At 36.7% G+C, this 14,575-nt stretch overlaps 1 protein-coding gene across 1 annotated transcript; it reads right to left on the bottom strand.

The window, feature by feature from the left end:
- Positions 1–17: 17 nt before the first annotated feature.
- LOC106718872 (regulator of nonsense transcripts 1 homolog) lies at positions 18–5,510 on the bottom strand. The gene is made up of 10 exons (XM_014513075.2): positions 5,157–5,510; positions 4,889–5,076; positions 4,393–4,593; positions 3,907–3,977; positions 3,769–3,836; positions 3,522–3,637; positions 3,064–3,273; positions 2,767–2,937; positions 2,348–2,507; positions 18–2,260 (listed from the first exon to the last, which is right to left on the bottom strand). The coding sequence occupies exons 1-10, from the start codon at positions 5,334–5,336 to the stop codon at positions 542–544; spliced, it is 3,084 nt and encodes a 1,027-aa protein (XP_014368561.1). The 5' UTR covers positions 5,337–5,510; the 3' UTR covers positions 18–541.
- Positions 5,511–14,575: the final 9,065 nt, after the last annotated feature.

Here is a 14,575-nt window from a genome sequence, read left to right as displayed (position 1 = left end):
TTTCACTGGAAAAGTTCTTAATTTCTGTCAGAAAGTCGGTAGTTTTTTTTACTAGCATACAATTTAATGCCTAAGTGAAATGGGTATATTTGATACTTGAATAAAATATATATCGATTGGCGAAACTATTTCATTTTAATGTGAAAATAAGATAGTACATTGCTAAAATATGAATGGATTACAAATTGCCGTTTCCTTAGTTTTATTCGTACAATTTCACATGGAACATTTAGAAGATGACCATTTGAGAAACACCGAGACTTTGAGGTGACGATCTATGAAAGTACGCTTACTCCGTGGCATGTTTGACGAAACTAACAATTTCACCGAATCGACATTCGCTAATTTGAACCGATAAACAATTTCCAAGACAACGTCGCCCGAACTTATCTCTATCCCTGTATCAGAGCCGTAGGGTGTCGTGTGTCGCGTCGTGTGTGGGCTCGCTGCGCTCCTCGCGCTCCTCGCGCCCGGCGGCGGTGGCAGTGGCGCGTCCGCCGGCACCGCGGAGTGAGGTCTGATGCGGCACTCTCCGTCCCCCTCAGTACTGGCTGCAGCGTGCGCGGAATCCGCCCTGGTACGACGAGTCTTGCGACAGCAGCCCGTCCGGCTGCGAGGGGCAGTCTGGCGCCGCCGACTCCTGGCTGAAGTCCGGCTGCGAGGCGCCCTGCGACAGCGACAGCGGCGGCTGCTGCGACAGCGGCTCCTGCGAGAGGCGCGGCGGGCGGCGGCGGGCGCGCATGGCGGCGCGCTGCGGGAACGCGGCGGGGGGCACGCCCGCGTGCGCGGACGTAGGCGCGCCCACGTACGCGAGCGGGTCCCGCGGCGGCCGCGCGCGATCGTACACCGAGCCCGGCACCATGGCCTCGCGCGCGTCGAACATCGACGTCGACATGAAATGCGAGCCCGGGTTCTGCGAGTTGACGAGTTTCTTTGGCTTGGCGAACTGGATCGCGGACTCCTTGAGGTTGGAGAGCGGGCCCTCGGTGAGCACGCGCCGCTCCTTGTAGAACGCGAGCAGATGGTTCCAGAGGGGTTGCTTGCTCAGAACTTTAGGGTTGCCGACCACGATGAGGCCGTACTTGGCGCGAGTCAAGGCCACGTTCAAGCGTCTCGGGTCACTCAGGAAACCTATGCCCTGGTGTTCGTTGGAGCGGACGCAAGACATTATAATGATATCCTTTTCTCGGCCCTGGAACGCATCGACGCTGGCCACCTCTATTTCCTGGTAGAGCTTGGCGTGCAGGCTGCCCTGGTACTGCATGTGCTGCACGAGGTACGAGCGCTGGCCCTCGTAGGGGGTGATGATGCCGATCTGCTCGGGGCGGACGCCCGCCTTGAGAAAGCGTGTCGTTAACTTCTCGACGTTAGCGGCCTCGGTGCGGTTCAGGTATGAGGTTCCCGAGCCGGCGATCTCTTCCTGACCCTGTGTCACGTAGAAGAACATAGGCCGGTCCGGTCTCGGCCACGGGAAATCTATTTTATGTAGTCTCCTATCTTCTGCACTCACGCCGTTTTGAAGGGAGCCCTCGTAGAAAAAGTCGGATGGGAAGCGCGACAACTCCGGATGCATACGATACTGTACTTCCAGACGGAAGGGACGGATGCCGAGTACGACGAGACGCTCGAAAAGACTCTGGCTGAGGCCTGCCTTGGCGGCCTTCTTGCACATGACGACGGGTCCCAGCTGGCAGTGGTCACCCACGAGAATGAGCTGCCGGGCGCCGAGCACGACGGGCACCATGCACTCGGGCTCCGTCGACTGCATACCCTCGTCGATGAGGATGGATTGGAAGCGCATGCGGGCGACACGCGGGTCTCCGGCGCCCACGCAGGTGGTGCAGACGACATCCGCGGCGTCCAGCAGGCGCCTCTCGGCGGCGCGGCGCAGGGCGCGGTAGCGACGCTCGTCGCCGGCTGCCAGCTCGCCCGCCTCCTCCTTCAGCCGGGTGAGTTTGCGCAGCTCCGAATCCGCGGAGCCGAGTGCGCGCGCCTGCTCGTGCAGCGCCAGGAAGGAAACCGATGACTCCATTGCCTCGCGCGACTTGGCGCACAGCCGCACCACCTTGAGCCCCGTGCGGTGGATCTTCTCTGTGAGCTGGTCGACGGCGGTGTTGGAAGGCGCGCACACGAGCACCGGTCCGCCGCTCTGTCGCACCAGCTGGTACACGATCGTTGCTGACGTCACAGTTTTTCCAGTACCCGGAGGACCTTGGATCAGCGATAGAGGACGTTGAAGCGCATGTTTAACAGCATACACCTGCGGCACAAATTAAAATGTACAACAGATAACAGATTTTTAAACAGTTAAACATGACACAATTCAATGTTTCATAAAGTTTCGTACCTGTGATCGGTTGAGGTCAGGTAGGTTAGGCGCACTGAAGTGCTTGGGCAGGTGAACGCGGAACAGCACCTCCTCCACCTCGTGGCCCAGCAGCCGGCGGTAGATGTAGCCCGAAACAGACGACTCGTCCACCGCGAACTTGCGGAGAGCGAGTTGCATTCTGTCGTTAATGTGAAGAAAAAAAACAGCGATAACAATATTTTTCTCGCAATAGCTTTTTCGGTAGAGGAATCGCGCGATTCATATAGCATTTTTCGAATATCTTGGCGGCTTGGAACTTCGTACGAGTTGCAGAGCAGAACACAATGTTTGGTGTAACAGAGTGTTAAGTGATGCGGGGAGAGAATGAACCGTCTTCTTATAAATATTACTATTAGAGAAATAAAATATGTGAGAAGATATTTAAAATTTATACAAACCGATCAAATGAAGTACTCTTCCAGATGAAGTCGACCACAAAGTTGGATGTGCATTCCAAAGGAGCTCCAGCACCACTCTTCAGTTCCAGACCCACATCATCACCATAGTTATCGGGCACTTTGATGACATGACCCACACCTGACCAAGTCTTATGCAATTCACCCACATATCTGTTAACATAAATATAACACAGCTGTAGATTTCGCCTTTATTGATTTGTAAAATTATTGACCAGATATCAATTTTTTTTTTTATTAAATGTCTAAATAATTAAATAAATTCAATTGCATAAACACCTCAATCTAAGTTCATCTCCATGCATTAGTTTCATGTCGCTATCAGTTTTAGCGAGTGTGAAGAATGCAATGGTCTTCTTATTGAGGCCAACATCCCAACGTACTTCAATACCCTCCTGTGTCTGCGACTCCTTCAGCCTTTTGTCGTAATCCGCTTCTAATTTAACAAGTGGCCCAAATATATTTTGGTACTGGTAACCATCTTCATATCTGAAATTATAACATAAATTACGTTCCAGTTATGACAACCAAGAACTGCTTAATATAATCAACCTTTGTCATGACAACCAAAGATTAAAATACCACTAAATGCTACAATGAGTAAAGGACTATGGGTTACAAATGAAAATTACAGGTCCCTACAATGTTATAGTAGTTGCTTGGTCTGTACTTAATTAAAATTAAATGCTTATATATTCTCTTTCTATAGTAAAAAAAAATTGAATTCTATATTTTACCGTAGCAGAACCTGATGGGGCTCCTCATCTACTCCAGGTTTCTCCAGATCTTGAAATGTCGCATCGACATTGTCGCGCCACAGTTCCTCCAGACGGCCGATTTGTTGTGGTGACACCTAAAATAAAAAAATACCATAAATCAACAACCTTTCTTGCTTCTTCATTTAAATATTATTAAAAGTACAAAATTAATGTATTTACTATTTTGTATTTTGTATTGTACATACAGTTAATAAGTTTGACTTACTTGACGTGCCCTCATTTGCTCCGTTTCTGAGGGAACCTTTACTAGCCAGGACAAGAAAGCGCGGTCGGCTGAAAAAAGTTATAACTTAAAAAATATAAAATCTTTTGTAGAAAAGTAATTTACAATATAAAAACTTACAAATCAATGGTTTCCATTGTTCTTGATCCCAGTTCATATCTTTCAATGAACTTTGGGCTGCACATGGTTGGCTGAAATTAAAATATTTGTTTTTTAAATTTATAGAAAAATGTCTTCTTTTAATAAGTCTCTGCTTACAGTCTTATAAAGTGTAAATTCTTTAGATAGGTTTGTTATAGTCGTTTGCATTGAATTCAACTTTACACATGAAGTGATCAAATATCATTGCCAAACTTAATTCATTGTTATGCAACAAATTGGACAGTAGTTTATGTTACAAGCGTTATATGATATTCAAAAATAGTAAAAAGCAGATTTTGAATCACTGAATTTGTCTATTAATTACACTATCATATTGATAAAAAATCTCCCCAAATTTTTTCCCCAATCCACATCAATTGGGTAATTTAGATTTTTTAAGACAAATTTATGTTTATAATCAGAGTTTCCTTATTTTTCTAATTATTGCAACCAACATATACTTACCGACACAGCAATACAACAACAGAGTCCGCTTTAGCAGGTATGAAACCCAGAACAAAAACATTCCTTGCTCCACATGAATAGCACTCCAGTAATGTTTCCCCAAGAGGCCCATCTCTGTGTAACGCAGCTTCCTTATGCTTAGCTCTCACTAGATGATTGATGATGTGAGACCCAGATGTATTGCCACGACCATTACAAAACCTAGAAGATATTATTTTCATTAGACAGGGAAGTCTTAAATAGTCATGACAGAGTACAATATATCAAAAGTATAAATACATTATTGAGGAATTTAAACATGTTATATAAAAATAGTGCAACCAGTGGTCAAGGCTGCAGAGATAGTAACCTCTTCCTATTCATTTTTTAACATGTAGTAGTATAGTTCTTATTGTATATTACTATAAAATAACCACATTAAATATTTTAGTACTAAGGTTATAGTACTGTTTGAAATCAAAATAAAGCAATGTTTTGATATTTTTGTGTTACTTACCACTTGTTACATATGTTACACATCACGACAGTGGCGGGGTCGTGGATACCGCAGTATTTGCACGCGTGTTCTGGTAGCTCCTTACTCCCATACAATGCCTCATCTTCCTCCTCAAATTGCAATTCTGCAATAGTATTAGTAACGCCAGTGATCTTAGAACTTAAATCTTGACGTCCTATTCCATTCACCTGGAATAAAATAATAAATTACAAGTAACGTAACAGGTGACATTAAGGTTATGGAATTCACAAGATCTCTGACGATTTACCTGGTTAGATGAACTTAAGCCATGATCGTGTTGTGACGCCTGAGTTTGGCTTTGTGATGGTAATGTAAAATCCGTAAATTCGAATTCGGACCCTTGTGTATCAGCACCAATAAGATCCGCTTCCTCCGTGTCCAAAAACGTTAAAGTTTGAGAACTCGGTCCGTATGCGTCGACACTCATTTTTACAAGATATGTTCAGGATGATGAAATGAATAAAAATGTCTCAAAAAGGAATATGATGCACAATTAAACCAACATCCCATAACAACTACGTAATAGTCAAACGTGTTGCAGAGGATGATGTTGATGATCAAGAAAGTTCGCCATATTAGAAGTAATATAACATATGGTATGTTTCCGTCAGCAAACTCAGTGGTGATTGGTTATTTAGAACGACTGAATTTAAAGCCACCAATAGAATTATCAGAATTCAAATTTTAGCCAATAACATTAATTGATGACGAATAACCATAGACTAAATAAAATTTTCTCCAAAAGTTTTGTCAAAGAACTACAACCATGTACACCATACCACCACATAAAAAAGTACCATTATACAACCTTATAACCATGTATCATTTGTATTTGGGTATCACGAATAAATAAAAATAAAATTTTTAAATTGTTCTTAAATTTAATTATTTTAATATTTTAATCATTGTGTTGTTGGACCGACTGGAGAGTAATTTTTATAACAAATGCATTTGTATATATGTATGTCATATTTTGTGCTCATCTACTTTTAACCTAGCCATTTAGAATTTATTTTCTACTGATTTTGATTAGTACGGTCATGATCATGTCATGTCTTTCAATACATATTCTTTCCCATAATAACGCCAAGATACAGTTATTATTAAAAAAAGGGGCTAATGCTTGGGTTAGATTATGCTAGTACACTAGGATAGAAACTTACTGTACTGACATAATGTAAACCAGGCACAATGTTCCTGGCTCCAGTTCTAATTGAATTACCACTTTTCACCGGAGTTTAGGATGGTTTTTGTCACAGGATCAACATGCTGTACCTAGAGGTTTCTAAGTTCCATAGGTTTAAAGTTGATAGATCTGCTGCAAAATATTGATTCTATCTGAAAGTCGTTATTTTATCCATATCCATATCTCTTTATAGCATAGTGGCAACATTTTAATCTTTTTTTAATTTGGTAGTGATTAGTTACAATATTTTTTTGTACATTTTATAAAGTTAATAGGTAAATAGGTAATATCCCGAAGACAGCTTATTTTCAAAGAGATAGTTTTCGTTTCACTTTAAAAGACCATAAAGCTGAAAAACAACTATTTTTGAACAAAATTTTTGCCATTTACCGCGCTTACAGGAACAAGAGTTCCCTAGTCGACTCTGTCTATTTTCGGCTTGTCAGCAAAGTTGGCACTAGTTTCTGTAAATATAGGTCGTATCGACAGAGTAATGACATTGAATTAGTTGTTAGTTTATTAGGTTTAATGTTTGCATTGATCGAATTTATTTGAAACTTGGCAATAACATCTTTTGTACGATTAGACCTGCTCGATATGCAAGACAAGCGTGAAGTGGAAGCAATTACGAGTTTCGTCTGCGGAGTGATTTTCTGCGCGTCCCCTCTTCTGTCGTTAAAGATAGGCAACGGATCTGCAAATGCAGATGTCTATGGGCAACGGACACTTCGCTGTTTTTGGCAAATTCAACCGGTCGCTTGCTCGTTTGCTACCTTTTGCTATAAAAAAAAGTAAATAGAAACTGTGTGTAGCAGTTACCATTATTTAGATTGAATCCGAATAATAGAGTATATTATGTAAGGAGTCTTGTAAAAGTTACAGCTTTTGACACTTTTTGAGGTTAAATATTAAATTCTTTTTATATATGTAGTGAAAGAAAGAAGGAAAAAAGAAAAAGAGCGTTGTTCACTTTTCCAATATTCTCTATTTAAATAAAACTACTATGACAATAACAAGGCATACTTCGTGAATGGTAACCACTTTCACTATTAGTTTGCTTTTTATAAATGGTAGTAAAGACCCAAAAAGTTTCTGCTGTAAAGAATCTTGACAATTTGCTGTCGTTCGATAAATTATTTATATGTATTTTAATTTTTTATTTATACGTCTAGACAGATTCCGAATAGAATGACGGACGTTGTATGTTCTTAAAGATTCGATGGCTTCTACGTAGATTATCGTAGGTTACAATTTTGCGATTTAACCCCACTTTTATGTTTGATTTAATTAACTTGCTGAATAATAATCTTTGTGCCTATACATTTGAAAGCAACTTTACAAAAGAAGTAGAAGTGTAATTTTTTTGTCTATTGCATGTTCATGATTGATACGTCGTAGTTAATCGTTTAAAATTTTGTTTTGCTAAATTGACGTTTTAAACATACGATAGTTTACGTAGGAGCAATCAGTTTAGTACCTATGATGCGTTTATTCGATTTGATCGTTGTAAATCTTTTGCAGCAAAGCAGAATTCATCATTGTTAGTTTGGTTATTACCATAGGTGGGCACAGTTAATCAAAAAGTTAACTTCGTTAATCGTTAATTCGTTAAATAAAAATTTAACTTCGTTAATCGTTAAAGCGTTTAATTTAAGAAAATTTAACGCAAGTTAAAGTTAACAGTTAAAGTTAATTTTGGTTTATATTACTAGTATAGGGCGCAAGCGGGAAATGGCCATACGAATATTCTCCGAATCATATGGACTAATTTTGTCGAGACTTTCAATAGAACTTAGGCTATTTTTTTACTGCGCTTACGAAATCTCGGGCGAGCGCTAATTCTATCTATAGTTTAGTTATATAATATACTCAAATAAAATTTTGACGATTGGGGTGATGTACTACTGCCTGTACGATATTAATGACATAGCATGCACTAGTTACACACACTTATATACTTCACTGACAATGATGGACAATTGACCTTTTCAGTCATTTTTTTATCGACCATCTTCACGGAATTAGAGAGCTAACTAAATTTAGACAACACAAATTTTCTATTAAACAGTGAGACATACTCGTATTATGGTAATATTCAAAAGAATATCAATCTCAAATCTCAAACAAAATGCAGTAAGTAGGGACATAAACGTAAGTATGTTTAATACATCTCAAATATAAAATGTCACCTATTTACTTCGGCCGACACCGACTGCGAAATAACAATAATTATACAATATAGATATGTTACAAGAAAGAAGAGAACTTTCTTTAGAGTTTAGAGGGTTTTCATGACATTATTTTGTTACTTTTCAGTGCATTTTGTTTGAGATTGTTTTTTATGTTATTGTAAAGGTCACTTGTGCCGACATTTGAGCCGTTTATTTTGAAAGTGACCTAACTCCGTTTTTCATTTTTTTGCCGATTACCATGGTTACATGTACAACTTCATGTTATTTATCAGTGAAACACTTCAGATTATCAGAGAAAAAACGATAAATTTTTTACACATAAGTTTTCCGAATTAATTAAATAACTGATCCGTGTAGTTTGAAAGTGGCCCAACTCCATTTATAGTTACATCAAGTTATTGTTTCATGCATCTTAAAACATATTAAAAAATTAAGAAGTGAAAAACACATCATAGCTTACAGTGACATGTGCACCGGGCAAAATAGAAACATTAAAGTAGCTTTAATGTGGTTGAAAATTGTCGAAGCGTTGGATAATAATATAGAAATTATAGATCATAAATTTTTAATGATATTAACATTCGTTTTTACCAAATGATAGAGATTTAGCCGTGGTAGAAACGGCATTAAAAAAAAATAATTTACTGTACGTTCCCCAAAATTATTACAAGATTATTAAAAAGTGTCGGAAGGGTAATAATTTTATTCTAAATGAAATGAGACAGGAAGATTTTGTATCGACAAAATTATTAGAAGACGCTATTTTTAAAAGAGTAAAAAATTCTGATGGAAAATCAGTAAACTGGTTAAGAAAGAAATCAAAGAATATGTTGGATGCGTTTTGTCAGAAATGAACCATACAAATTTTTTTATAAGACATCCATGAATGAAAATGAAAATTTTAAAGTTCTGAATTTATTACCACGTCGGGGTAGTCTAGTAAATTGTTTTGTAATTTTATGTTTGTAATTTTCTATGTTCTGTAATTAAAAAATGTTTTGAATCGCATAAATTATGTTTCCGAAGTGTTTTCAACATATTATGCTAAACAAATTCCGTATTATTTTTTTTAATTTGAAACATCTTAAATTATGTTGAATGGACTTGGGCACCTTCAAATTTTATAATGAATCTGGCTGTTAATTTTGAAAGTGGCCCAACTCCATTCTTGATAAGAAAACGCACGTTATTTACTTAATAATTGCCACTATTTTAACAGGAACTTTAAATTTAACATCCTTAGATACGCTTAAGCAGTATGACTCCTTAGTATCTTATACGTATATTTTTAAATTCATTGAAACGCAAAACTTTCAATATCTCGATTTGAAGATAAATGGAGTTAGGCCACTTTCAAAATAAGCGGCTCATTTCATATATTAATTTTAGTATAACATAATTTAACATTATTTCACTAACATAATTATTTTATCTTTTTCCTCATTCTTTCTCGTTTTATCGTATACTTTTTTTTTGTAAACAAACAAATTATCTTCGCTATTGTCTTTGTGCAGCGCACGTGCATCCCCGACCATTAGAAGGGTTGGGGCCATAAATCCATCGAGTTCGTTATCGCATTCTCTGTGCGGGCTGTCCATTTGATCCTTTGTTCATATTTTTAAAATGCAAAATTATTTTTCGTTGACTATGAAGAAGCCCCAAAAAAACAAACGACGGTAATAAACACCTAAATCCCTTTTGTTTTTGAGGAATGTTTATTGCGTGCACATTTCGTCTTTCGTATTTTTAAATTTATTTTTCATTGTTTGTTTCTTATCTACGCAATGACAAAAAAATCCTATTTGTACGCTTTTTCAAATGAACCATAAACGATTTTTTTTTATATTTTTTGCCGTCTTTAAACTTCAATATTAAAATAAACATTTTCGTCGCCAACAAAGTTTAGTTGTAATTTAGTTACGACGTTGAAGAGTTATGCACACTTGATTATTTTGATTGCAATTCAACGCAGTGTTTATCTTTTTTACTAGATTTTTGCGTTTCACGTATAAGACAAAGTGTATAATTATTGTATTTAGAATAAAGTACTTTCGTACCTTATGTTGATTTTATAACAAAATCATGTTCTAAAAAAAAGTGATGTTAAATAAATGAAAACTAGTTTTAATGTGAATAAAATGTAATATAGACTTTTCGAGATATTTGTGTAAATGTGAAATAATTAATAAACTTTGTAGGTGTCTAGCGCCTAAACTTCGCAATATTTGATAGAGGTAAGTTTGGTTAAATCGTCACTATTTTCTAACAAGGATTCTGCGGTACTCTTTTGATCAAGTCTTTCCCGGCCGCTCGGTGTATTGTTTAACCTACATACACTCGCACTCGCTCGTTCTCGTTCTCTCTCGTTCTCGGTCACCATTCGACTCGCCGACGGTCCCCGAACATAGCCGAACTTACGAATGTAGCCTGATGCATAATTTAAATAAAATGACAACACGTCAATAAGTGTCTATTGTTACAATTAACGGACTAAATTAACGGAAGTGAAATTTAACGGAAGTTAACAAGAGCGTTAACACTTTTTGAATTTAACTTAAAAGTTAATCCGTTAAGGAAAATGTTAACTTCGTTAATTAACGATTAACGGATTAACGAGTTAATGCCCAGCTCTGGTTATTACAATAGACATATTATTATGCTCGTAAAAATTTATTGTTTCTTGATCATAATGCATGAAGGAGATCGAACCCGGGATTATAAATTTAAATCCAATGCTTAACCACTGGGCTATTGTCACTCAGTGTCTTCAAATTTTCAGTTTGCCGCGTTCAATGGTATCAAATTACAATGATGAAAATATTATTCCATCGAGAATCGCAAAACACATTGCCAAAAAGCGGAACTAAAAGATATCTTTCTCTTCCCAATTTTTTCTTATAAGGAAAGAGTGAGAAGAGGAAATGTTGCCTTAATAATAATAATAGCGGATGTGTATGGGCAGCGATCGCTTCGCTATTTGCTTGCCGCTTGCTCGTTTGCCACCTTAAAATATATAAAAAAAGATTACAATCCGGACCGCTCAAGCGGTTAACAACTGCGCCACCGACGCTCACTCACCATCCCCATATCTATTTTATATTCATACATAGATACCTTTTATAAATATAATTTTATACCTAATTATATAAAATTGTGCTTGGCTGTAACTAACAAATATTAACCTATTAAAACTCAAATTTTAATCGTTTCAGCCACATAAGTGATAATTTAGTACTTATTCACATGGAACTCTACGATGGTCAAGCGTGTTGCAATTGCCACAGAAACGTGTAATGTTATAAAACCGATAGATACAGTGCATTTTAGTCTAATTTAGACAGCGGCCGGTTTGGCGCTGCGCCAGTCCGACATAGATTTATCACTACGAACATAAATAGGAACATCATCAAAGAATTCAGAAGTGTTCGCTCTTCTGTGAGTTTCCGCGAATAAATATTAAAAAAAATATATCTCCTTGCGATTACATCAATGTCGTCTCATTTTAACTAACGATGAATATGGTTTAGACAGTCGTTGCTTTAAATGGGCTAATGATAAAAAGTACTAGTTACATTAAAGGTTAAAATTTGTTTCGTAGCAAAAATGAAATTATAAATTAAATTATACAATATTAAATAAAAAAGATATTTTCGTAATAGTGACATTGTGTACCGAGATATTATCATTGCATGCAAAATTTTAGATGTAAAATAAAAATAGTAGAAAGTCCTTAACGGTAATTGGCAAAGTTCAAGCTACTTCATTTAACAAAGGGTTAGTACTTGTCAGGGTTAAAATTATAAAGTAGTATCAGATTTCGTCGCAAGAGACTCACAAATCGTCCACTAATTGATGCAAATGCCTCGACTGATGAGAACGATGCCCTTTGCCAGATGTTTTGTTTGTACTTTTTAAAAATAATCATTGATCGTAAGAAGGTTAAATACTTTATATTAACAATGCTTATGTAAAAGTAGGACATCATATTTATGTATGTGTCCTGCAATCTTGATTCAAATAAAATATTACTTGCATCATGCATAATGAAATGAAAATAAAATTAACACCTTCGTAGCTAGAAGTGAGAACTGTTCTACTACTATATCTCTTGATATTTTTTTTATTTTAAATTTGAACCAGAACTTTGGAATACAAGCAGTTCCTACTTAAGCTGTATAGACCAACAAGGATATTTGACCCGGTGGGCATAAGTCAAAATAAATTATGATAGATCACTAGTTAATCCTATAAATATGAAAAAAGTGTAATAAAGTCATTCTCATACTGTAGCTGTCATGTTATGTTTTTTCTTTTATGCTATCTTCTATGCCTTAAATATATTTTCTGATAGAACTAACCGCGATAGCAACGCCAGTCTCACCGGGCCAGATTCCTTGTGTGACTCTAGTAGGAATTAATCCCACTTTGAAGTTTATTAAGTTGACACGTACATACGATTTTCTTCTGCATTTCATCTAAGATTTAATAGAGATGTAGATGTAACGAGCAAAAGGAAGTTTAAGACTGAAAGGGATATAATAGTATAATTTAATTAAAGAGACGTCTAGCGGCGCAGTGTTCATGACAATTGTTGGCAATTAGTAGATGGCGCCACTTGTGATGTCATCAGTACTCGCTGTATACTGTGATTACAGAAGTAACGATTAAAAAATCTTACAAGGTATCTGGATACCCAATAGGGGAGTAAATAAGATAACTTTTTAAATTTTATTTGATGTTAAGGTTACTTTTTCTATTAATTTTATTGTCATTTCTGTTGTTTTTTTAACTTTAATTTTTTTAGATAGAGGTATGGTACTAAGTAAATACAGCAATAAACGTTATCAGTAAATGAACGCATTTAATTTTAATTAGCAAATAAATTGCATGTGACTTTAACGTGCGCCCAAATAAAGGAGTTGATTTTAAAGTCATAGGTTTTTACTGCATTGAATTGCGAGAATTTATTAATAAAACAATCATTACATTACCATTATAATTCATAAAAAAGTTAACCTTTATCTGTAAATATTTTCATCTGATTTCTTTTTAATATAAGGAAACAATTGTGACTGGATTCATCAGAAAAATATTTATTTCTTGATTGTTATTTAAGATAATAACTACTTAACTACTTAAAAAGTAACTACTTAAAAGCTTTATATATAAAGAGCGAAAAACATAGAGCAACTTAAAATTTACTTCCGTGCTAGAGCGCGAAAACTTATCTGTGGTATCGATGTTGACATAGGCCTTGAGATAGGAAACCTTCATAGGCATAGAAACTGGTATTAAAAAAAAAGTTGACAGCTAATTTTGCGTGCCAGAGACCTAATTTTAGTCTAGGTTCCCTTCCAATATATAGCTTGCTATATATTTTGTAATCTGTGCTTCAATACAACGCCTAAGTTAAGTAGCAAAAGAACGTCAAATTTCATAGATGGCGGTTACGCTATTTCTTTGCAGTTATTTTGTAAAAATTGTGAGATTAACAGTTAATATAAAACTTGTGTTGCCGGATCTCTTATAATTCATGAGTTTTAGAAAAATTTGGAATTTGTCCATCTGAACATAATTCGGGATTTAATTGAAAATAAATACAAATGACTTTAACTGTTTTGCAGTGCGAACTTTTTTGCTTTGTACAACATTGACGGTAAGTAAAGGCCAATTCAATATTAACTATGGACTTATTGTTTTTATAATTTGCGGTATGGGTGGTATTAGTATTAATTTACATGATCATCTCATTAAATTAACTTTTTTTTTGTCTACCTGCATGTTTGTGAAGGTCAGTGATAAATAATTTTGAAGGTAAAATATTCTTAGATGTTCAGTCGAATCATATTTTTTCTGCCTGTCCTTCTTAGTAATAGCGCGTAGTGTCCAGAAATTCTTTCGGCGATTTAACTTCGTGACTGGTTTAAAGTTAATAAGTATAATAAGAGTTGTGTTATTTAGGGACCCACAGATGTATGTATTGCAAGGGTTCCTGCACCACGGAATATTGGGAGAATTCAATGAACATTGCATAAATAGATTGACAGGAATGTAGTTTAGTGACTGAACGAAGCTGACGGTAGCTTAAAACCTGAGTAAGTTTTCTGTAATGTATTCAGAATTATACATACAACATTTTGAAAGTTGATATCAAAATAATGTGGTGAAAAAATATTTTTGTACTTATATAGCCATAGACAAACCTGTGTATAACCATAGACCAAAGTAATGTTAAACATTTTTATTCCTTAGGCGTCATGAAGGCAATAAAAATTCCTCGCTCCATAC

The sequence above is a fragment of the Papilio machaon genome, chromosome 20 (assembly GCF_912999745.1).
Source record: "Papilio machaon chromosome 20, ilPapMach1.1, whole genome shotgun sequence".
Taxonomy (NCBI): Eukaryota; Metazoa; Arthropoda; class Insecta; order Lepidoptera; family Papilionidae; genus Papilio; species Papilio machaon.
This window is presented reverse-complemented; position numbering and strand designations above follow the sequence as displayed.